The sequence below is a fragment of the Gymnoscopelus braueri genome (assembly GCF_963280865.1).
Source record: "Gymnoscopelus braueri genome assembly, chromosome: 19".
NCBI classification, from domain to species: Eukaryota; Metazoa; Chordata; class Actinopteri; order Myctophiformes; family Myctophidae; genus Gymnoscopelus; species Gymnoscopelus braueri.
The window spans coordinates 34,192,762-34,215,360 of record NC_137621.1 but is presented as its reverse complement, the minus strand read 5'-3'; the positions used below and the strand labels follow the sequence as shown (position 1 = coordinate 34,215,360).

The window sequence follows — 22,599 nt, the reverse complement described above, 5'->3', positions numbered from 1 at the left end:
AAGGTCATCGTGGGATTATAAACGCAGTTCCATCGCACGAAGCGGGTGTCACTCATAGAGTTATAATATATCGGTGTCACTCGCTAAAAAAAAATAACAACGCCACGCGTTGATAGCAGATCTGTTATTTTTGACGAGCCACTAGCCCAGGTCCAGAGCGTTAGGGAGTTCTCTCTAACGCCCTGCCAGGCGCTGTGCTCTGCTCATGCACCGAAAATGCTATTGCCGTGCGAGGTCTCCGTCTTTAGTAAAAAATAAACAAAATTACTTCGCCACTCACCGAAACAAAGCCTGTTTGTGTTGAAAGTCTATTCTCCAGGGTGGGAAGCCCCCCAGGACCCCACCTACTCTGTATAATACACTTTTTGGGCAGAAAATAAAATATATCCGCCAGACGGAAATTATTTTATTTACTCCACTGCGCTCTCTACAAATCTGGTCGATGGTCAATTTATATTGACCAGATCTGTAGAGGGCGCAGTGGAGTAAATAAAATACTTTCCATCTGGTGGACATATTTTATTTTCTGCCCAAAAAGTGTATATTACACAGAGAAGGTGGGGTCCTGAGAGGCTTCCCACTCTGGAGAATAGACTTTCAACAACACAAAACGGCCTTTTTTTCGGTAAGTAGCGAAGCACTTTTGTTTATTTTTTACTAAGACGGAGACCTCGCACGGCAGTGGAGTTTTCGGTGTATGAGCAGAGCAACGCGGCTGGCAGAGCGTTGGAGAGAACTCACTAACGCTATGCACCTGGGCTAGAGCTACACCTCCAGCGCCTGCGCCACTTTGCCATTGGTTCCCTCTTTTTACGCGCAGCTTTTTCGTCCAATAAGAAGCATTGACAAAAGATCTCTTTGAGAAGCAAACCGTTCCAGTCAGTCAGTCACCAGGCTGCTCTGCTCTGACAGCAAGAAGAGCCTTTCTATTCAAAGAGATTCACCGACTTGTGATCCTCTCAACACGGAAAGGTGGGTGTCTATGCATATGACATCAATACAAATATGATAACTACTTGTATTTATATATCCCTACATTGGACGGCGAACTATAGTAGGCTACTTTAATAGTGACATAGCCTGTATTAATATGCTAATCTCACACCATGCAGACATCATGTATGTTTAGTCAGAATAATGATTTAAAGCTCTGAACTTTCGCTGCGCACAGTTACTATGAAAGAGCCTGCAGCCTCCTGTCGCTAAAATGGTGTTTGTGCAGCCTTCAGGCAGACAGGCATGTCAAGCTGTCTGAGTAAAAGTTTGGGAACGTCTTTATTTCCTCTCATTTCATACAAGTTCATCATAACTGGTCTACTACTCAACTGGTCCAGATGCATTTTACTGTGTCGTACACTGGCCCTTTTTTTTGCAAAGCAATAGCCTAATGAGGACTTAAGATTTGACTAACAATGGCTTTAGTGATAGGTCTACTGTATGCTTGAAATCTGACCTATCTGAAAAAACAAGGAGTCTGCCAAGAAAGAACTATCATGACCTGATAGTTAGAGGACATTCTTTTGGCACAGTCCTGCATAGGCTAATGTCCTTGCCTCAAGGTGCTTTTTCCCTCCATGGCCTTCCACCTGTCTAGTTAATTTGCAATCAATCGTCAGGAAACGAATTAGTTGCTAATGGATTAACAGTATACCTATAACGTGTCACATTATTCCACATAGTAGCCTATAAATTATAATAGTAGCCTAATCTCTACATATAGAGATTGTAAGGCTTGGCTTCTGTGGGTAATAATACAAGATTGCTTGGAGTCCAGGCAGAAGACTTTGCTCCTTGTTTCCTGTCTGTCTTTAGTGTCCAGTGTCCACACATTGCATGTCAGCTATCCTTCACCTAGCTGGACTAACCAATAGATTAAAAGACTATAAACGTTAACATGCTCTTTGACGCAGGCTGGTGTTGACAGGACACCGCCACCCCGACTTAACTTGACAACAGATTATTTCAGATGACTGTATGGGTATAAACAGAGTCTAGGGTTTAGAGTGTATTCAATATACAAAACGACATGTGCTGGGTCTCCACTCAACCCTGAAAGGCCATTGGAATGTCATGAGGGGGCGTGTTTGGTGTGAGAAGAGACATGTATTTTTTGACATGTTGAAAATTGCCCTACCCACCAGTCATATTAGAGTCTAGAGGTCATTAAATGAGTTACTAGTCAGTCAGGGCCTATCAAACCTCTCCCTATTGAGAAACACTCTTTGAAATGTTTTATTTTCCTCCAAGAGAAATACTGGCATTTAGTTACCCTGTAGCCTGCCTCAGAATCAGAATCAGCTTTATTGTCACAGGTTTACAGAAGTGCATAGTTCCCATCGTATCGTTATTTCTATAGAAAAAAAGAAAGGGAAGAAGAGGGGGGGGGCAAGGGGTAAAGGAGATCAGTTGTGTCAGTTGGCTTCAGACTTAATTTAATAAGGGCAAGTCACAAGCTGTAGCCTACTACACTGCAGAGAAAAGGAAAAACGTTTTATTTCGGTTCGCTAGTTGTGCATATCCAAGCATATTTTCAGTTTCACTTTCAGTTTTCCAAAATAAGAAATACTGTAAAAGCTCCCAGCATTTGCGTCATAGTGTCTTTTAATTTAACTCAATGATTGTGTGTGAACCAAGGTGTTTTCCATGGAATGACAGGTCTATTACGCCATGATAGGCCTACTCACTTCCTAAAACTACACATTTTAACGTCTACTCAAGCTTTTTTGTGCCCATTGAACTTCAGACTCCATTTTAACCATGTTAGTTAGACCTAATGAAAACACATACATGACACAACACATACTGTGCTTCTAATTTGTGAGGGAGTCCTGTTTTTTCAAGTACCTTTTTCATTCAAATGAAAAAAGAAAATGAATGAGACAAGTAATTGAAAAAATACAGCCCCCTCTTGCATTAGGACAACATCAGTCACCAGAAGCAGAGACGTGTGTTTTCAATTAGTCTAACAGGGTTAAAATTTAGTTTGTAGTTCAATGGGCTTATATATAGAGGGGGGGGGGGGTCTGATAAAATGAATACCAAATCAAGCAACGTAAAAACTGGGGTGCGGTGCACACAAAAGCCAGAGTAGATGTAAATTGACCCCAGAAGTGTTTTAAAGTGAAATACCCCTTAAAGCTATAGTGCCCGGACAGTATTCCTGTGATCCAAGAGTAATGATATTAGAACAAACTGCCAGCTGTTCCCAGATAATATTCTGTGATCCAATACTTATTATATTAGATCAAACTGCCAGCCACTGAAACTTTCAGATGCTCCGGATAGAGTGCTTTCCTAAGGTCCATAACGTTACTAGTTAAACAATAATCAGAAAATAGCTTATAGGCCCTATGTGGTGAGTGGACTGCTTGCTCTCCTAAAAACCTATATCCTACCATATTATGCTATTAAAGGTGGTATATATGCACATGCAGTTGTGATGATGTTTTGCTTTGTATCCTCACTTCTGTCTCATATTTCAGATGTCTGTGAATGATGAAATGAATGAGAAACTATACAATGGCTACTTGCGGAAGAAGATGGCGTGTATTGCCTCCGCGGTGAAAGTGAGACAGATCATCCCTCACCTGCCATGCTTGACCACCCATGACAGAGTGAGTTCAACCACATGAACCCTAATGTCCCTATTCTGGGCATGTCCTTGACTCATAGGTGAATATTTGGCAAAAATAGACAAACATTCAGCAAAAATGGCATATCTACAAGCAACGCATTGTGAGCTTGTAGATCGGCTATTTTCACTATTTGACGTACAACTTAGTATATAGGGTTTAAGTTGTTAAATGAAGCTGAGGTTGAAATGATGCAAGTAGAAGTAGTGTTACTTACTGTATGTTAAAATTGACTCTAGTCAGATTAAAGGCACTTTAAAATAACTAGTAACTAGTAGTAAATGTGTAGTTTTAAGTACTCAGTAAGTTTAGCATTTACATTGTAGGTATTTAGCTGCCATTCTTATCCAGATTATCTTAGTGCAACTGCATGGCACGCTTTGTTACCATAGATAGATCACCTACAAGTAACCAACAGTAATAAGGGCCAAGTCATAATGTTTGAGGATCTGTGATCCTCCTGTGATCTCAGAGAATTATTAGTTCAGAACAGAATTATGAAATGGCACCGTGTGCCGGTAGGCCAAGAGCTTTGTTGAAGAGGTAGCAGGGTATTTCTTGATGTAAAGATGTGAGTTGAGGAGAGATATGGGGGTGGGGTCTAATTGGTTAGCCTGACAGAATTTAATGGGTTGAAAACAGCCCATGATGTTGAAATAATAATCATAATAAAAAAAGGAACATTACATAGATAATCTAGTCATTTAACCAGAAAACTAAATAAATAAATATTCACCCATTAACATTACTTGGTGTTAATTTCTTTAATCTAACACTAATCATATAGTACTGTATGTTGCCTACCTTTGACACTTGGATGTGTATCATTTTGTTTGGATGGATGGTAACAGAAAATTGATCCAGTTTATCAAAGGTTTGCATCTTTTTAAGTTTTTAGTCTTCACAATTGCTGCCTTTATTGACTGATTTTTTTGTTGCATGTCCCTTTTAAAACTATAACCTTTAGGAAGAAATAGAGGCAAAAAGAGATACCAGTGGAAATTATAATGCCATGCAGCTTCTTCTTGCCTGTCTGAAGACGAGAGCGAACTGGCCTGCGGAGTTCATCTCGGCGCTGGAAGCATGTGAACACACTACTATGGCCGCTGAGATGAGACAGGAGTATGACTCACTGAGGGCCCAAGGCAGTAAGCAGATCCTTGTGTTTGTGTGGAGATTTCGATTATTGTGTGCTTTTTAGTTTTTTGATGCTGTAACGTTGGAGTCCTTTTTTACTTCAAGTTAATGTATTGAGGCACAGACTGGTTTGTTGTTCAAGGCCAGGTTGAAATCACAGCCTTAAAGTATACCTTGCCATTATCAGTTTAGAGCTTACTATAAAGTATACCTTGTCATCAACAGTTTACCATTTCTCTATTTCTGTGTTTTTACCTGTGTGTCACCTCGTGATAAGTATATAATGTAGAATGAATAGTATTCTTCAAGTCCCCTTTTTATCTACATACAGTAAGTAGTACATCAGATATGGCACACTGTAAGATTTGAAAATCACATGTTTTTTAAACGGCGTGAAGAGTAACTTTGGCATTTCTTTATCTCCTTTGCTCTAGATCCCAACCCACCCGCCCCTGCAGCACATGTTGTCACAGCACATGTCCATCCACCACCACCATCTGCCAACCAATCGGTGTCCATTCCAGAGAGTGTTAGCAACAATCAAGCGGCTGTAGTGCTCCCACCTCTGGCTCCTCCAGAGCCAGCTGTCCAGGTCTCACCACCTCCAGCAGCCTCTGCCCAGCCAGAAACCCCTGCACAGTCAGAGAGTGAGACACCACCAAGCCTGGCCGCTGAAGCTTCTGCCAAGGCTGCATCATCATCAGATCCTGCTCCCCAGGCCCCACAGTCTCCCCCGATGCAAGCGGTACATCCTCAAGCAACACCTCCTGCTTCTCCTGAAACCCCTCACCATCCGACCACGACTACTTCACCGTCACCACCACCTGTTCACCAGGAGCCAGAAGAAAGTTCTGATGTAGACCTTCAGGTTGTTTCTGGTGATAAGGGTCCATTTCCTGATGAAGGAATTGATGGTGATAGTGAGGTTTCTGGGGTCAGCTTTGAGGTAACCCCTGACCCAGAGCCTCCTGTTGAGGAGACCCCTGACCCAGAACCTCCTGTTAAGCCTCCTGTCGAAGTCCCCGCTGTTGCTGCTGCATTACAACCTTTGCCTCCTCAGACAAACTTAGATGAGACAGATGAGCTTCCTGTTGAGGTGACCCCTGAACCTGGTGTTGATGAGACCCCTGACCCCGAGCCTCCTGTTGAAGAGACCCCTGAACCAAAGGCTCCTGTTGAGGTGACCTCTGACCCTTCTGTTGAGGAGACCCCTGACCCCGAGCCTCCTGTTGAAGAGACCCCTGAACCAAAGGCTCCTGTTGAGGTGACCTCTGACCCTTCTGTTGAGGAGACCCCTGACCCCGAGCCTCCTGTTGAAGAGACCCCTGAACCAAAGGCTCCTGTTGAGGTGACCTCTGACCCTCCTGTTGAAGAGACCCCTGAGGTGACCTCTGACCCAGAACCTACTGTTGAAGAAACCCTTGAACCAGAACCTCCTGTCGAAATCCATGCAGTTGCTTCTACATTACAGCCTCATCCTGTCCAAACAGCAACCCCAGAGGTCAGCCCACCACAGAGTCCTTCTCCTCCTCAGACGGACTTAGATGAGACAGATGAGTCTACATCCACTATAATGACACCAGAGAAATGTCCGGTTCAAGACACCACCCTGCCAGAGGACAAAGTGGCTCCCACTGTTCTGGAGCCTGAAGAACAGTCTGACCCCATTGCAGCACAGGTAAATAGAAAATATCACCTTAAAATAACGTGTCTTCTACTGAAAAGAGTTTCAGTTGAGAAATTGACATGTTGCATGACATGCATGACACGTCGCTGAAGCATGAATCAGGCTTGAGGGTGCAGTCACACCGAACTTTGATTCTGCCAATGCGGCGGATTCTGCCAATGCTTTTCAATGGAGCGTGTTTTTGCGGAAATCCGCAAATCTTTTGTCATATTTCTTTCATTATAAAATGGGCATTCAACAGTGTTTATGAGCCTGAGGGTGATAAAATGCATTTAAATCATAAATTGCTATGTCAAGACTCAAGAATACAAAGATGTTGAGTTTTGTTTAACCCAGTCACATTTCAATCAATTATACATGATAACTATGTTTTAAATATAAGTTTTAAAGTATGTGATAAGAACTTCACAAGTGGTGACGTCTCGACAGATTTGGTCTCTAAAGGCGGGAGATGCACAAATGATCCTTTAGCGGAGGAACAAACCATGGACAACTTCACTGGAGCGGAACCTTTAAACTTGGGTTTCGGTAAATACAGTACCAGTGTTAGGCAACTGGTGGCCCGTGGGCCAGTGGTGACATCTGGCCCGGCAAATGATTTTGTAAATAATTTACAATATCTGACAGTCCTACAAATAGGTGATTCTCAAAGTGGGGTCCAGGGGTCCTTGAGTGGCTTCCAGGGGGTCCCCAGCTAAATTGTCATTTGGAACTAAATAGACCTTTAAAAGGTCTGTAACTCTGAGAGTGTACAAATGGCATTTGTACACTCTAGGAGTTATGGGGGTCTGTTTCATACCAAACTGGAGATCCTTTTAATTCAAAGGTTTGAGAAGCTTTGAGAAGCTCTTATCATGCACTTTTATCCATGTTTGGAGTGAATCACAGGCATGTGTTTCATAAAGTTTCTCTCCATATCTAAGAAGAGACCTTGGGCTCCTATTCAATGAAAGAGCTTGTTTATCTCTGTTCAAAAGGGAGTATGTCTGTCTATCTGCAAGTGTTTTTTTTAAACAAAACGTCCTCATTCAAGAATGTATCCTTCACAAAATGATTATATATCTGCACCTGTGACATTTGATTACACACACAGTTCTATCAGTATGCAGTTAAAAACACACAAATCTTTCTTTAGTAACTTCTATAGCAATTAATATATTCATTATTGTATAAAGTTCCAGATCGTAAATAAACCTTTGATTGTGTTCTGGCCCATCATCTAATGACTTAGAAATAAATTGGCCCGAGGCCAAACTTACTTGCTGACCCCTGCAGTCTACTAACGCATGACATTTCATCTTAATTCCAGGTCACTCAAAACTGTCTGCACACAGACACCACAGGTACTACCACACTCCCAGCTGATGGTCAGAATGCTTCGTTAAGTGACGAGGATGATGTTCATGTGAGTAAGCCTGGGCTGCTGCTCTCAAACGAGGAACCCTGTTCGGGTAATACCGCTTGTCTGGAGTTCAGCGAAGCAGCAGCAGACTCTGAACTGACAACCCAAGTTACTGCTCCTGCTGTGGCCTGTTCAGGTGCTATCCTGGTTCACCAAGCAACCCCAGCACCCTCCCCACCACCATGTCAGGAGAACGGTGTGGTCGAGGAGCTTTTGCCCCACAATGAGCCTGAGGAGAATCAATATGAGTCCCCCTGTCAGAGCTCCCGGGGAGACCACGGTGTAGTGGTCAATGTGGTTCATGTGTCTGAGCCGCCGTCGATCCAAAATCAAGATGGCCAGACCCCAAGCATGCTGGGAAATGCGAATGTGTCTGAAACCCAACCTGTTCAAACTAACAACAGCGAGCCTGAGATTGCGATTGAAAGTCCCTCCTCTCAGTCCTCTGTGTCCCCAGAGTTGTCTTCTCACAGTTGTGAGGACAACCAAGACGAGAAGGTGGTGGGGAATGGAGCCAGCATGTCGGAGGGACCACAGCTTCACATTCGCAATGGTCAAGCAACCAGCGCTCTTACCAAGGAGTTCAATTCTGCACCAGAACTGCCTGCCACTGCTGTCACAGTATCATTTAATGCCGCCTCCAATGACAACTGCCACCCCTCAGAGTCTGGGGCAGCTGGAGCTGCACTGGAGCTGAAACCACAGGATCCAATGGACAAGAAACCCTCTAGCAGCACAAAGTACTTAATGACAGCTGCAGGAGTGGGCGCCTGTGCCCTGCTCATGGCATGGAAGCTGAAGCATTAAAGGGATTTAAATCTTGTGATGGAAAGGAAGGTAATGTTTTAAGTCTTTTGAAAGACGGTATGGTGCCTTATTGAAATCACACTGGACCATGAAGGCTCAAGGCTTTTCCACAGGGTGAGGTCATGGTTTAATCTTTACTCAGTAATATCTATCTATTTTCATAACTTTGATCGCTTATAATCATCAGACTTTTGCTAAGTTGGATTATGTTTTATTCGTGTGTTTTTTTCCTCCAAACATGTTGAATAGTTTTAGACCAAACAAAAAGGACCAAATACTATTGGCGTACCCTGTTTATTATTATTTTATTTTTCTCTCTTGATGAATTGACTAAAACTGAGTTAACTGAGTTATTTGTGTACTGAGTATAAATATGTGGTTTGTAAAGGTATACCTTGTGATATCATATCATGATATAGCGATTATGTAGTCGCTTGTCTGATGAGCACTTTCTTGTTAATGCCCTCGAATGAGTGTCTTCCAGATAAGCACTCTTAACTGCAGATTATAATGTTAAATATACTGTATAAAGATATTAGTGTCATCACATTCCATCGTTCTTGCTTCTCCTGTGTAGTAATTTAGTTAGTATTGGGCCTAGTGGTAGCTTATGCACTGTATTTATTTGTGTGTATAAATAAATATATACATGTCCTTGACAATTAAATTAAACATGAACTCTCGTATGTGGGTGAAATAAATATATAACATATTTTTGAAAATGTATTCCAAAATCTATTTTAAAAGGATGTTTGCACAATTGTATATTTTTGAAAGATGCATGCAAATATATATTTTCTGTATGGGTTTTAAAGTCTTCTGATATGTGAATTTCCAAACAAAAAAACAGCCATGTGTGACATGCTGTTTACAAATGGGTTATATACAGCAATACTGCTTCAGTAAGTGACCAACAATATGCACAAATATATTGTCTTGAGACTGTGATGTCAATGGATTATTTATCCCGTGAAAATATGAGTACGCCATTTTCTTTTCACTTTCTTTACCTGTAAAGTAATTGAATGTGTCATGTCTTGTTGGGTGAAAAGATGCTTATAGAGTTTATATTGATTTGGTATATTTAGATAATTGTTTTGCACATGAATAGGCAGTAGGAGAAGACAGTTTTATTTAACACCAGGGACGCAGAGGGCATTTTAGAACTGAAGGGGAATTTTCGCACGCTGCGTTTTTTTCCGGGTTTGTTACTTTTTGGGGGGGTTTTGTTACCTTAATTCGGTTAATTTGGTTAATTCGGTACAAAAAATGTACTCCATGAAGTGTAGATGTCAGAGGTTTTTTATTTTAACTTTTTCTTCATCCGCCCCCCCCCCTCCTGCATCCCTGTTTGTCACTCACTCATACTGTACAGGTACAAGGGCACTGGGCAGTAAATGTAAAAGGAGTCGATGCCTTATCATTACAGTAATAATAAAATATGTTTTATCTCAACTAGAATTATCTAAATCCGTATGCACTGCCTATGCACTGACGATTAAACCAATAAAATTTTAATATTTTTCTGCCATCTTTGTTTTATTTCCCACAGAGAAAGCACATACATTATTGTGCATAAGTTGTATTATGTATTTCTCTCCCACCAAAAATGCACTTAATCACTCATGCTTTGCAAGTATTTTATACAGTAGCCAACAGTATCTAGTCACTAGATACTGTTGGCTACTGTATAAAGTGTCACCGTCTCGTGTCTCCTATAGCAGTGGTTCTCAAACTTTTTCATGTCAAGGACCCCCAAAATTATATGTATTTGGCTGCGGACCCTCCATCCCAAAAAGGAAAAAAAATAAACGAACAAAAAAGATTTTGCACAAATTTGCGAGATTATTTTTTTTTTCCCCAGATGTACAAGCTCATAGAGCGGCACTAAGTGACGCGCTATGAGCTTGTAGATCTATTTTTAATAGCCAAGATATGGTTAAAGTTTGGCCATAAGATATGGCCAAAGTATATGATTGTGACGTTTTGCGATTGTTAACAAGTTTGCTGGGGACCCCCTATCCCCCGAGGACACCTGGGGGTCCCCGGACCCCACTTTGAGAACCAATGGATAGTTTTGTGTTCCATAAAACATTACAAGGTATTCGCGTGCGTGAGCAGTGCACGCGTACAAGCATAGCATTTGACTGATGCCTCATTTATGCGCCATAGTACGGCGGTGTCGCGCTGCGAAAATGACCGATCTACAAGCTCACGTCGTGTCACGGATGCGACCGATGTGAGCTTGTATGTCGGCTATTTTGGCCACGCGATACCGTCGTACGATGGAGTTTAAAACCGGGTTTGAGTGGCCTAGTTGCACTGTGATTGGCTGAGCCTTCCATCATCCACTCTGTGCATCCACTCCGTCCTCTTCAGACCAGTGTTGCCATGTCCGCTTATTATAAGCGACTATGGGCTTGTTTTTCTGTAAAGTTGCTTGAAAATATTGGCAGTTGCGGGCTGCGTTTTTTTGTCTTGTTTCTAAAGTGTAGTTGCTTATTTGGGCTTTCTTTCTTGTGTTGCTTAAACCAGTGGTTCTCAAATAGCTGTAGTATACAACCCTCGTAGACGTATTTATGATTCTGACGTTTTCAATCTACGAGAGTTGTAGGGTGCACTTCCTATAGTGCTTTGGACTTTCTGCACTATGCCCCGTAGACACTCCAAACATTGTACAAAATTAAAATAAAGGTGCTTACCGCCGAGCCCCAAATGTTAACTGGGTCTACGGGGTAGTAGTGTAATGTAATAATCCATATCTTTCAATAAAGAAGTGTTTTAATGCCGTCTGTGGCCGAACGCCATTTTTTCACCCTCGTTTACTTCCTGTTTACATTTAATGTAATTCCGGGTTTCACCGGATGCGCCCCGTCACTACCCGTCACTACCTCCCATTGGGAACTTCCGGCAGAATCGGCCACAGACGGCATTAAAACACTTCTTTATTGAAAGATATGGATTATTACATTACACTACTACCCCGTAGACCCAGTTAACATTTGGGGCTCGGCGGTAAGCACCTTTATTTTAATTTTGTACAATGTTTGGAGTGTCTACGGGGCATAGTGCAGAAAGTCCAAAGCACTATAGGAAGTGCACCCTACAACTCTCGTAGATTGAAAACGTCAGAATCATAAATACGTCTACGAGGGTTGTATACTACAGCTAGTTCTCAAACATTTTCAAATCAAGCCCCCCCCAATTAGTATTTGGCCACGGTCCCGGAACCCCCCCCCCATCTGAAATTATTTTGTCAGATTTGTGTTAAAATGTTTTTAAAAATATACAAAATGTTTTTTCAATTTTTCTTTTGAAAATGGCAGATCTACAAGCTCACAGCACGCGAGCTTGTAGATCTGCTATTTTCAAATATCGGCCTAGTCGCTTCTTTTGGGCTTGTTTTCATAGATCTGGTTGCTTGTTTCTCTCTCAAAAACTGGCAACACTGCTCCAGACCCAGACTGTCATGAACCTATATGGACGTTCAAATGACACCGCTTGGTAGCTGATCATCAAGCCAAGCAACTCGAGCTGCTTGGCATCAACAACAACAAGCCAGCGCAATCCAAAAGAAAGGGGCCGCCGACGTTAACTATTAACAGATCACAAAATTGCGACATATATATATGCCGCTAATAATTATTGTTTTTTTTTAATGGCGTTCAATGGCTATCAGCGCGACAATGATGAAGCCACCGACGGAGATGAAACGCCCACGAAGCAGATGCGGGCCACGATGAAGGAGATGCCGAAGCGTCTGATCCGCCTGAACGAGCCGGACAACGATGACAGCACCGCCGCCGCGGCCGCTGGAAGCGCCTCGTCCGACCGCCGCTCGTCCAGCTCCACCACGGCGAGGCAGAGGATGGAGCTGCTGGGGAAGAACAGGCCGCGTAAGTGTGTGAACATGTCGGGCCCAGTGTTGCCATATTCTTCGAGAGAAATAAGCAACCAGGTCTAGGAGTAAACACGGGAGGCTCGCCCCAAAACACGCTCACCCCCATTTTTTCTTGGACCGAGACCATGCAGTACGGTTCTTGTATTTCTGTATTTGTTTTTTACTGAGGATAAGGTTAGAAATAAGTTTAGAGTTAGGCATAGTTTTACTGAGGTTAAGTTTAGTAATATATAAGGTTAGCTACCCCCCCTACCCCCCCCCCTCCTTCATTTTCCTCTTTTGTGTGTATATATATATTTTTTTCTCTCTCTTCATACCAGTAACCTGAAAGTTGATTGTATGACATTCTGTATAGTAGTGTGTATATCTCTCTGTCTCATATGTCATCATGATTTGTGTGCATGGGGTTCTCATCTTAAACAAGCTGCGTGCTTAATGAGAGTTCCAGTAGACCTTGTATTGTGAATTTGTACTACCATGTCTGTTATGTACTGTCATGTACTATTCTCATGTCTTACTAAATAAACTACATCAATCAATCAGGTTTAGGCACCGTTTTACTGAGGTTACGTTTAGGAATAAGGTCAGGTTTAGACATATTTTACTGAGGTTACGTTTAGGAATAATAAGCTCAGGTTTAGAGATATTTTACTGAGGTTACGTTTAGGAATAATAAGCTCAGGTTTAGAGATATTTTACTGAGGTTACGTTTAGGAATACCAGGTGAATACCGCAGGATTTCCCCGGGGCGACTGTGTTTTGGGACGAGCGTTTTGGTATTCCATATGAGCACTAACATTAGCTATTTATTTGGAAATAAAAGCTCACAATGCGTCCCTAACCCTAAGATGGAGAGGTTATAGGGACAAATACATATTAATTTGGGGGTCTATGACATGAAAATATGTAAGAACCACGGTTTTAAATAATAAATAAATAAAAACGCAACCACCAATATTTACAAGCGACTTAACAAAAAAATAAGGCCATTGTCGCTTGTAATATGCGAACATGGCAACACTGGTGTCGGGCTCCGTGTATTCACTGGAACGGGATCGTTGTATGTATGTTTACAAAAACGGAAGGCGTTCCCGTGATGAAGGATATAGTGGTTGGAAAAACAATGAATGCTGCGAACGTGCCTTAGTCCAAACAAAAGCCCCATGTTGCATTCAAATGTTGGCTTTTAAAAAAGGCGATACAATGACCATTTATAATATGAAAATGTTGGCATCGGTGTTACACGACGTACAGCTAATGAACGCTATATAGACAGGACCTGATTTCCAACAAGATGGCGTTTGTACTGTACACATTGTACTATTGCTCCTGAGAATGGTTGCTTGCAACGATCAGGGGATACACACTGAACAATCGATCCTACTTTTCCTCGTTGTCAATGAGCATTTAAATACCCAAGAAAACACACATTTAAGTTGATATTAAAGCCTGTTTTAGGTAGACATGGCTTCTGTAATTATGTCCACTCCATTGTGTTATTTGTGTATCATTCCATACTGCAGTTCTGTAATCATGTCCACTCCATTGTGTTATTTGTGTATCATTCCATAGTATAACATACTGCAGTTCTGTAATCATGTCCACTCCATTGTGTTGTTATTTGTGTATCATTCCATACTGCAGTTCTGTAATCATGTCCACTCCATTGTGTTGTTATTTGTGTATCATTCCATACTGCAGTTCTGTAATTATGTCCACTCCATTGTGTTGTTTGTGTATCATTCCACACTGCAGCGTTCCCATGGTTTGGCATGGACATTGGTGGCACACTGGTGAAGCTGGTCTACTTCGAGCCCAAAGACATCACAGCAGAGGAGGAGCAGGAGGAGGTGGAGAACCTAAAGAGCATCCGTCGGTACCTGACCTCGAACACCGCCTATGGTAAGACGGGCATCAGGGATGTGCACTTGGAGCTGCAGGACCTGACAATATGCGGCCGGACGGGGAACCTGCACTTCATTCGGTTCCCCACGCACGACCTGCCAGCCTTCCTCCAGATGGGCAGGAACAAGCACTTCTCCAGCCTGCACACCACACTCTGTGCCACTGGAGGTGGGGCGTACAAGTTTGAGTCTGATTTCCGCACGGTGGGTCCACGGATAATGACCTTAGTTTTGTTTTGATGTTCTAGACCAGTAATTCTCAGCCTTTACAATTTCAAGGATTCCCAGTTTGAAATGCACAGGCCACTGACACCCATTTTATATGATTTTTCTTTTTATCTCTCGGACCCCAATCTACAGTGTAAAATCGCCTGTGTTCATTCAGATCTGAGAGTATAGATAGAACCAATGGACCCCATGCTGAGAGCCACTGTTTTAAAGTGCACAATTGTGATGGGCATTGGCAAAAAGAAGAGAGAGAAGGGTGACAGCATATTATAGTATGAGGCTTGCTGAAGCAGTCATTCTGGTAACACCAGGGGTGCAATGCCCATGGGACGGCCTTGCACAGCGTGCAGGAACCTATTTGACCAGGAGCATGCGCAGGCACACGCATAGATTTAAAACGACTTGAAATTCACACCTCAACAAAGTTTACAAAGGCTCCCGACTCACAGCAGGTACATTAACATAGGAATGAGCCTAGATGCATGTCAATTGTCCATTGTTTGACCTGTACTCTAGGTGTTAAGCGACATGTGCGTCACGTCATTAAAATACAGTGCAAGCACATCCCAAATGCAACACTGGGTAACACTGAAGAACACAATTCTAAAATTATGGATACATCACTTGTACAGATACAAGGCCAACAGAAGGTTAGGACTCCCAACATGTCAGAAACATACGTTTTGATTGATTGAATATTTTATTGACAATATAAAAGTACAGCAGTACGATACAAAAGCTGAATGGATTAATCACAAAAAGCCAAAGGCTTGTTTCTATTGAACATTCAACATGGATATAGGAAACTATACAACATACAGATGAGTAATCTAGTTTTCCTGCTTCAGTGTTTAATATTACTTTGGCCCTGTAAAAAAGTAAAGGAGTGGTAAAAAATATAACTGCTGGGGATTGATTATTTATTTGGTTCACAATTTCCAATTCTTCTGAAATAAAAGTTTCCTGTTTCACACACACACACACACACACACACACACACACACCCTGTTTCCTGCTATTCTGTTTGTGTGTCTATGCTGACACCAGTCATGCTTTCTGTTTTCTCTCTCTCTCTGCCAACCTTATAATTCCTTGTTGTAATGTAGGATGTGTGAAACAGTTCTTAACAGCCGATAGATTAGCATATACATAAACACGAGTTATTATAATCGTTCAGCAATAATTGTATTCTTACTATTTTAAAGATGGCTGACCTACAGCTCCATAAATTGGATGAGTTGGACTGCCTAGTTCGAGGGGTCCTGTACATTGACTCTGTGATGTCCAGTGGCCCGTCAGAGTGTTACTACTTTGAGAACCCAACAGACCCGGAGCACTGCATCCAGTTGGACTACACTTTGGAGAACCCTTACCCTCTGCTGCTGGTCAACATAGGGTCAGGAGTCAGCATCCTGGCTGTCTACTCTGAAAACAACTACAAACGAGTCACTGGGACCAGGTAATAATAACCATAATGGTAATTATAATTGATAATTAAATGGAACTCAAACTAGGGATGTAGCCGACTACATGACCAGTCTACAATTAAGGGAACACTCAGAAAACAGCCAAAACTGGCCACATTTAGATCTATAAGGCCAAACCTCAGCAGAGAAAAGAGAAAAGCCATTTGAAATACTTAATATATAATATTCAAATAAGATCTTATTTTAAATGCCTTGTCCGTGGATTATACTCATGGTTATCCTACAAAATTTATATCTGAAGAAATGTGTTGTTTTTGAACTGGTTTAATTTCTCATCTGAAATCCAAATGGTTCAACTTAAATTTGCTTTACCCTGAATTCTGTCTTAAAGACATGACTCTGGGATATAAAGAACCTTGAGCACTTAAGGAAGTAGGAAGATCAGCATCTATCTACATGCTGTGACTGCAGTGGGATTTTCTCACACATGTCTTTTCACTGAATAAAAGCGTGTTTTGCACAAATGATAGTTTAACAGACAAACAACAAAGTATTTCCCTGTCAACTAGCAGGAGCAGCACCGTCACATACAAGAGATAAACCTCAAACCCAGTAAAACATACAATCACCTTTCCAGTTGATGCTGGACAATGCATGCAATGGTCAATGTTTGGTGTCGGCTGCCCCCGTGACTCCCTGGAGCCCTGGTGTTAAAACTAACAAGATTTTTGAAGTTCCCAGATGAGGCCATTTCCTTTACTAGCCATTTGCTCATGAACTTTTTATTTTATTTTGTAGGTAGGATATCAAATTAAGTCAGTTGTACTGTAGGTCTAGTTACTCTTTGTTGTTTGGCTACACACACACACACACACACACACACACACACACACACACACACACACACACACACTTCACGGGTTTGTTTCCACTAGTGGGTTTTTTTATTGAAATTCTTTATTAGGAATAGCCCCTTGAGATGTAGCATCTCGTTTTAGAGGGGATCCTAGGTACAGGGTTTCTGTCTAGTGACTGTTTGATTTAGTTTGTCTGGCACATAACTGCTTAGTTCTCCCCTGAACACGATGCCCCCTGTGTTTTCTGTTAGAAGAGGATGTACAATATGGCCAGTTTTAATTAACAATTTAGAGATTTTAATCTAATCTTGTTGAAATTAGGATTTGTGATTGACCTGTATTTTACACTATTAAGTACTACTTGCTATGCAGTCACATGAAATCAAGTACAGTAATGTTACAGATGTTGTGTCAGAAACTAAGTGTGTATGTTTCTGTGTCTCTTCCCAGCCTTGGTGGTGGGACGTTTCTGGGTCTGTGTTCCCTGCTGACTGGATGCTCTAGCTTTGAAGAGGCCTTGGAGATGGCCTCTCAGGGTGAGAGCACCCGTGTGGACAAGCTGGTGCGCGATATCTACGGCGGGGACTATGAGAGGTTTGGACTGCCAGGCTGGGCTGTGGCCTCCAGGTATCCACTACAATAGTGTTTAAATTACATTTGACTGTTTCTAGTGCAGACGGGGAGGTTTCTAGTTTATGATGAGATCTAAGACTCTCACGATAATGCTCTGAACGTATTATGTACTTAACTTATTATTATTATAAATGTTTTTACATTTAAAAGATTCTATTGAGATGTTTTAATTATTGGCCATTTAGCAAAGGGGGCAACAACTACAGTCAATCACTCCCAACACAACACTAGCCAATACACCCACAAGCAGCCATTGAGTGACAGATCAATATTGGAGCATATTGAAAGCGGATACACTCTTTGTCAGCTCCGCGTGCACATGTGGCATGTCTGTGCAATACAAATATTAAACAATGAAGCATCTGAATATTGAAATTATGTTTGAATAGCAACCTGATGAATGAGCATCAAAATGTTATTTGAGCCAAGCCCTAATGGCAGCCATGATGGCTGCTTGCAATTGTATGATTCGCGCAGAACTAATTCACTCATTAATCCTTTCACTGAAAGGTTGAATGTTTGAAGATCCTCTCAAGTAACTATAACTTGGAATGGATAAATAGATGATGGAAAGCACTAGACTAAGTACGTCTCATGGCCTGCAAACGCTCCTATTATCCAAAACTTGTGTAGTATTGAATATATGAAAAAACTTCTAAACTATTGGGTACAGTCTAAAGCATAATGTTCCTGTTAATCTTCTTTTTTTTAAATGTGTGGGCAGTTTTGGCAACATGATGTCCAAAGAAAAGCGGGAGTCTGTTTCCAAAGAGGACCTGGCCAGGGCCACGCTGGTCACCATCACCAATAACATCGGATCCATCACCAGAATGTGTGCTCTTAATGAGGTTAGTTGGACACAGTGGATACAACCTCCTCAACTAGGTTTTAAGTATTATGATCATTACTCAAATTATACATTGAGAAGGCATATACAGAGAAGAGAAGGAAAATGACTTCTCAGCTTTAGCTGGGATTTGAATCCCTGCAATCACATTTAGGGATGATCCGAACAGAATGTTTGTGCCCAATGCGATCACAGATTTTAATTGCATGTATTTATTTACTTTGACATTGTACATGCTGAATTATGTCCATGCTTTTCAATTGTAAATTGCACATAGGCTAGTTGAATTTTATTCAAAGATCTGTGAGGCAATATTATTGCCCATATCACAGTATACGTATGATCTGCCTCCACTGTCGAGCACACTGCAGTCCCTCTAAACCACCAATAAAGCCTTAGAGTAAACTGGCATCACAAGTATGAAATATGCCTTGACATTACATTATCATTCACATACATTACAGTCATTTAGCAGACGCTTTTATCCAAAGCGACTTACAATAAGTGCATTCAACATAGGTAGGGAACGAAACTACTAATCACCAGAAGTCTTCAGTGCATTCTATTCTAAAACAAGCAACTAAGAGTATACCTAACGCTAAGGTAAAAGTGCAGTATATCAGCTACCTACTTTCTTAAACAGATGAGACAAATAGGAAAATCAAATGAGCAAGAGCTACAACAAATAAGTGTATCGAATAAACAAGATCCAATAAAAGAATAAAACAAGACATTATATCTTATTTTCTCTGTGCTTTCAGCCTCTTTACGGTGCTGCCTTGTGGAATCTTGATCAAGCAGCATTGTACAGGGCTATGAAGGCGCAGACGGATATCTGCTGTGTCACTGTTTATCCTCCATCATTATTTTTCCTCTGTCTAATCCTTTACTTAGCTTTTGTGAAAAGTGTAAAGTGATCCGAGATCATATTTGTCATTGCAAAAGTCTGTGAACAGGGAGTAACTTAAGTTTTCACAAAATTAAAATGATGTCCTAATTAGTTGCTCCCTTCTGTGTCTTTCTTCGGTGAAGAACATCGAGAGGGTGGTGTTTGTGGGTAACTTCCTCAGGGTGAACACGCTCTCCATGAAGCTCCTAGCCTATGCCATGGACTACTGGTCCAAAGGCCAGCTCAAAGCACTCTTCCTTAGGCATGAGGTAAGCTCTCCTGTCCCAGTAGGAAAGCAAGCAAGACAATTCACATTCTGTGGTTAATGGGGCTGCTGAATGAATCTTATCACATGGCACAGACTTAATTTCTTCAAGTAATTGTAGAACACTATGTATATCAGTTATATTGAACTTTTTAATTTAGAATGGCCATGGTTGTTGGTATGTACCATTAATAATCTGTGTGCCGTAATTATAATTACTTAATCATTTATCAACAGTAGATACAAACAGCTCGTGAGACTCCACCAAAATGGGAAAACTAATAAACAAAACAAAGCATTACTTAAAATAATGATTTACCATGGAATAAAACAACTTTATTTTTGTCTTTTTAGGGCTACTTTGGAGCAGTTGGGGCTTTGCTGGAGCTGCTCAATCCATCCTAAGCCATGCAGCACTTCTTACCTGAAGCACTGACCATTAGCACTTTAGAATCTGTCCAAATCGAACACTGTATCCCAAAGGTCAACGCCGTTGGTCCAAGGACCATTTATCCATTAGGAAGCCACCGCCCAAAACGTATAAATGAAGCCATGTAGCCAACTGTCTTTCTAAGTTCTTTTCCAAAAGTCCTTTAAAAAAATCACCACGGTTGCCTATAATTTGGTTAAAAACCATCTGTGACTGCATAGACTAGTCTCAACACTTACTGTACTCTTGACAGAGTTTTGAGACCTGGTTAAACAGTATTTGTAAATCATTACTGTAGTAAAAAATGTTGCTCCATGGTTGTCAGATAGTTGGCATTTGTTTCCTATGACAGTGCACAGATTACCAGAGCATAGAACAGTAAAACATATTAAATGACTTATGACTATCTTAACCCAACACAATAGATGTCACTGGAGTAAGCCCCACCCATGTGGTTCTCCTCGCAAAACAATCAGAATGGTTTTCAACTGCTCTGACCGTTGCATGTTTTCATGTGAGTACAAATACCAACTCTGACTAAATTGAAAATGGCTATAACTTTATGTTCCACATTGACATTTAGAAAAGCTGATGAAAATAACACTGCTTTTGTTATCTCGTTTTCCCCCTAAACTTTGGCAGCTTTGACCAATTGTATAGTCACTTTTAATTTCAGTACTCCCCTAAAATGACTGTTACATTGGGTTTGTGCGTTAACTGAGACACTGACTGTTACATTTTTTTGTGCGGCTGATTGTGTACACGTGAATAGAGGCATATTGTAGAATTTTCAGAGCTGCATTAATTAAGAGTGGCATTTTGGACACAATACCATATTGGAGGGAGGACTGAGCGACATAGGAATATACCTAAAGTCTGCACACAGGCTGGGTATTGAAATAATGCAATGAAAAGGAGCAAGGATTAGGATGCAGAGGTGATTTTTCCTTTGGCTGTCACTCCTTCCAACATGGCAGCACGTCCGTTCTGGAAGCCAATCTCCACACTGTTAGTGTTACAGCACCTTGTCTATTTGAATACTTCTTACCTGAGGACATGTCTTTTGTTGAGAACTCCATGCCTGCAGGTAAAGAGTTAATTAATGCTTATTTACCAAATTGTTCAGAGACACCGTTTTAAACCCTTTTCACTTTACGCTGTTTATTTCAGTTTTCCATTCACTGCCTCGCAGAGGAAGTTGTTGCGGTTTTGTGCAATTAGCAGGGATGCACTGAGAAACCAGACCACTGCTAGACAGAAACAAAGAATGTCAGATTTTCTTCTGTATCAAAAGTCGATACAAGCCGTGAACCTCTCAGGAATAATATCCTATTCTCACAAAGATGTTAAGGGTACACCCAGCCATTTCTACATATTGAAACAAATGGTCTACTTGACATTACATTGTCAAGTAAAAAAAATAACTGCGGTACACAGTATGAGTCAATACTGAATAGAGTTGTCCTCATTCTTAGACTGGAGAACACCCATTGTTGCATCCTCTTTGGCAATAGATGTACACAAGATGGCAAAAAGTGAAAAGGGGGAGATGAAGCGTACTTAGTTTGAAAAGACTAGACATTTTTAATGTGCATTGACTGAGCCTACAGGACTAGACAAAGGTCTAGTAAAATCAACCAGTCCCCTTTTGCCCCATTGAGAATAAATGAGACCTGAAGCGTCATGTTTGTTCAATAGCCTATAAACAGAAGCACTTTTGTTTTTATAACATAACTTTTCACATCAGTATTCTGTGGAAAAAAGCAAAGGGACCATGTACAAATTTAAGCTGGTTATTCATACACTGCCGTCCAAAGAGGTTTGAATTGATTTGGGACTTGTAATAGCCTAGTTGCTTTGTGTTATCAAAGCATGCATTTTAGTTCTTCAGGATCAAGGTCCTACTGTTTGTATTTAGGTTTCTTATTAAAGTGCCTATGGTGTTTTTTGTATTGAATACAATTATGGACAATCATACGATCACATCGTGGATTTGTATACTAAGGTTTCCCTCTGTTGGTGAATGACATGGCAAAATAAAATAGATATTTTTATTACAGAATACTGTACATGTTCTTACTGAAATGTAATAAATGCTCATTATTTTCATATCGACGTGATAACGTGGGCGTCTTATTTCCCTTACAACAGTTTGTCACAGCAGAAAAATATATATTTTTCTCTTTCCAGAAGCCAATTCAGATCAAACTATTTTCACTTGTTTTGGTGGATTTTTTCCAGGTGCTGTTTTTTGTATAGCTTATATATATATATATATATATATACAGGTCTGAAATAAGTCAGTCTCTTTACGTTACGCAATAATGAGTAAAGGCGGTTCTATAACCATTCATGAAAGAGGATAGTGTCTTTTCCAGAGGAAAAATCCAGCCCCCTTCAAAGTTGTGTAAAAGTCCACGACAGTGTTGCCATGTCGGCTTACTATAAGCGACTTAGGGCTTCTTTTTCTGTAGAAAAAAAAAAGTTGCTCTGTACAAATTGGTATTTTCGGGTTGCTATTGTTTGGGCTTGTTCCTAAATTGTACTTATTAG

The 22,599-nt window shown here is 41.1% G+C and overlaps 2 protein-coding genes across 2 annotated transcripts; both read left to right on the top strand.

Annotated features, from left to right (window-relative positions):
• The first annotated feature begins 872 nt into the window (after positions 1-872).
• Positions 873-10,196, top strand: LOC308074875 (uncharacterized protein). Its single transcript, XM_080414378.1, has 5 exons — positions 873-972; positions 3,483-3,614; positions 4,600-4,780; positions 5,204-6,447; positions 7,766-10,196. The coding sequence occupies exons 2-5, from the start codon at positions 3,483-3,485 to the stop codon at positions 8,663-8,665; spliced, it is 2,457 nt and encodes an 818-aa protein (XP_080270504.1). The 5' UTR covers positions 873-972; the 3' UTR covers positions 8,666-10,196.
• A 1,939-nt stretch (positions 10,197-12,135) lies between these two features.
• Positions 12,136-22,162, top strand: pank2 (pantothenate kinase 2). Its single transcript, XM_080415191.1, has 7 exons — positions 12,136-12,561; positions 14,322-14,674; positions 15,904-16,157; positions 17,433-17,609; positions 18,340-18,463; positions 19,495-19,620; positions 19,971-22,162. The coding sequence occupies exons 1-7, from the start codon at positions 12,324-12,326 to the stop codon at positions 20,019-20,021; spliced, it is 1,323 nt and encodes a 440-aa protein (XP_080271317.1). The 5' UTR covers positions 12,136-12,323; the 3' UTR covers positions 20,022-22,162.
• The last annotated feature ends 437 nt before the right edge of the window (positions 22,163-22,599 follow it).

Excerpts from the sequence above, each read along its gene's own strand:
- LOC308074875 (XM_080414378.1), top strand. The coding sequence starts at position 3,483 with ATGTCTGTGAATGATGAAATGAATGAGAAACTATACAATGGCTACTTG. Across the intron at positions 4,781-5,203 it reads CTCACTGAGGGCCCAAGGCA|ATCCCAACCCACCCGCCCCT; the intron begins GTAAGCAGATCC and ends CCTTTGCTCTAG. Across the intron at positions 6,448-7,765 it reads CTGACCCCATTGCAGCACAG|GTCACTCAAAACTGTCTGCA; the intron begins GTAAATAGAAAA and ends TCTTAATTCCAG.
- pank2 (XM_080415191.1), top strand. The coding sequence starts at position 12,324 with ATGGCGTTCAATGGCTATCAGCGCGACAATGATGAAGCCACCGACGGA. Across the intron at positions 14,675-15,903 it reads TTGAGTCTGATTTCCGCACG|ATGGCTGACCTACAGCTCCA; the intron begins GTGGGTCCACGG and ends ACTATTTTAAAG. Across the intron at positions 18,464-19,494 it reads GAATGTGTGCTCTTAATGAG|AACATCGAGAGGGTGGTGTT; the intron begins GTTAGTTGGACA and ends TCTTCGGTGAAG.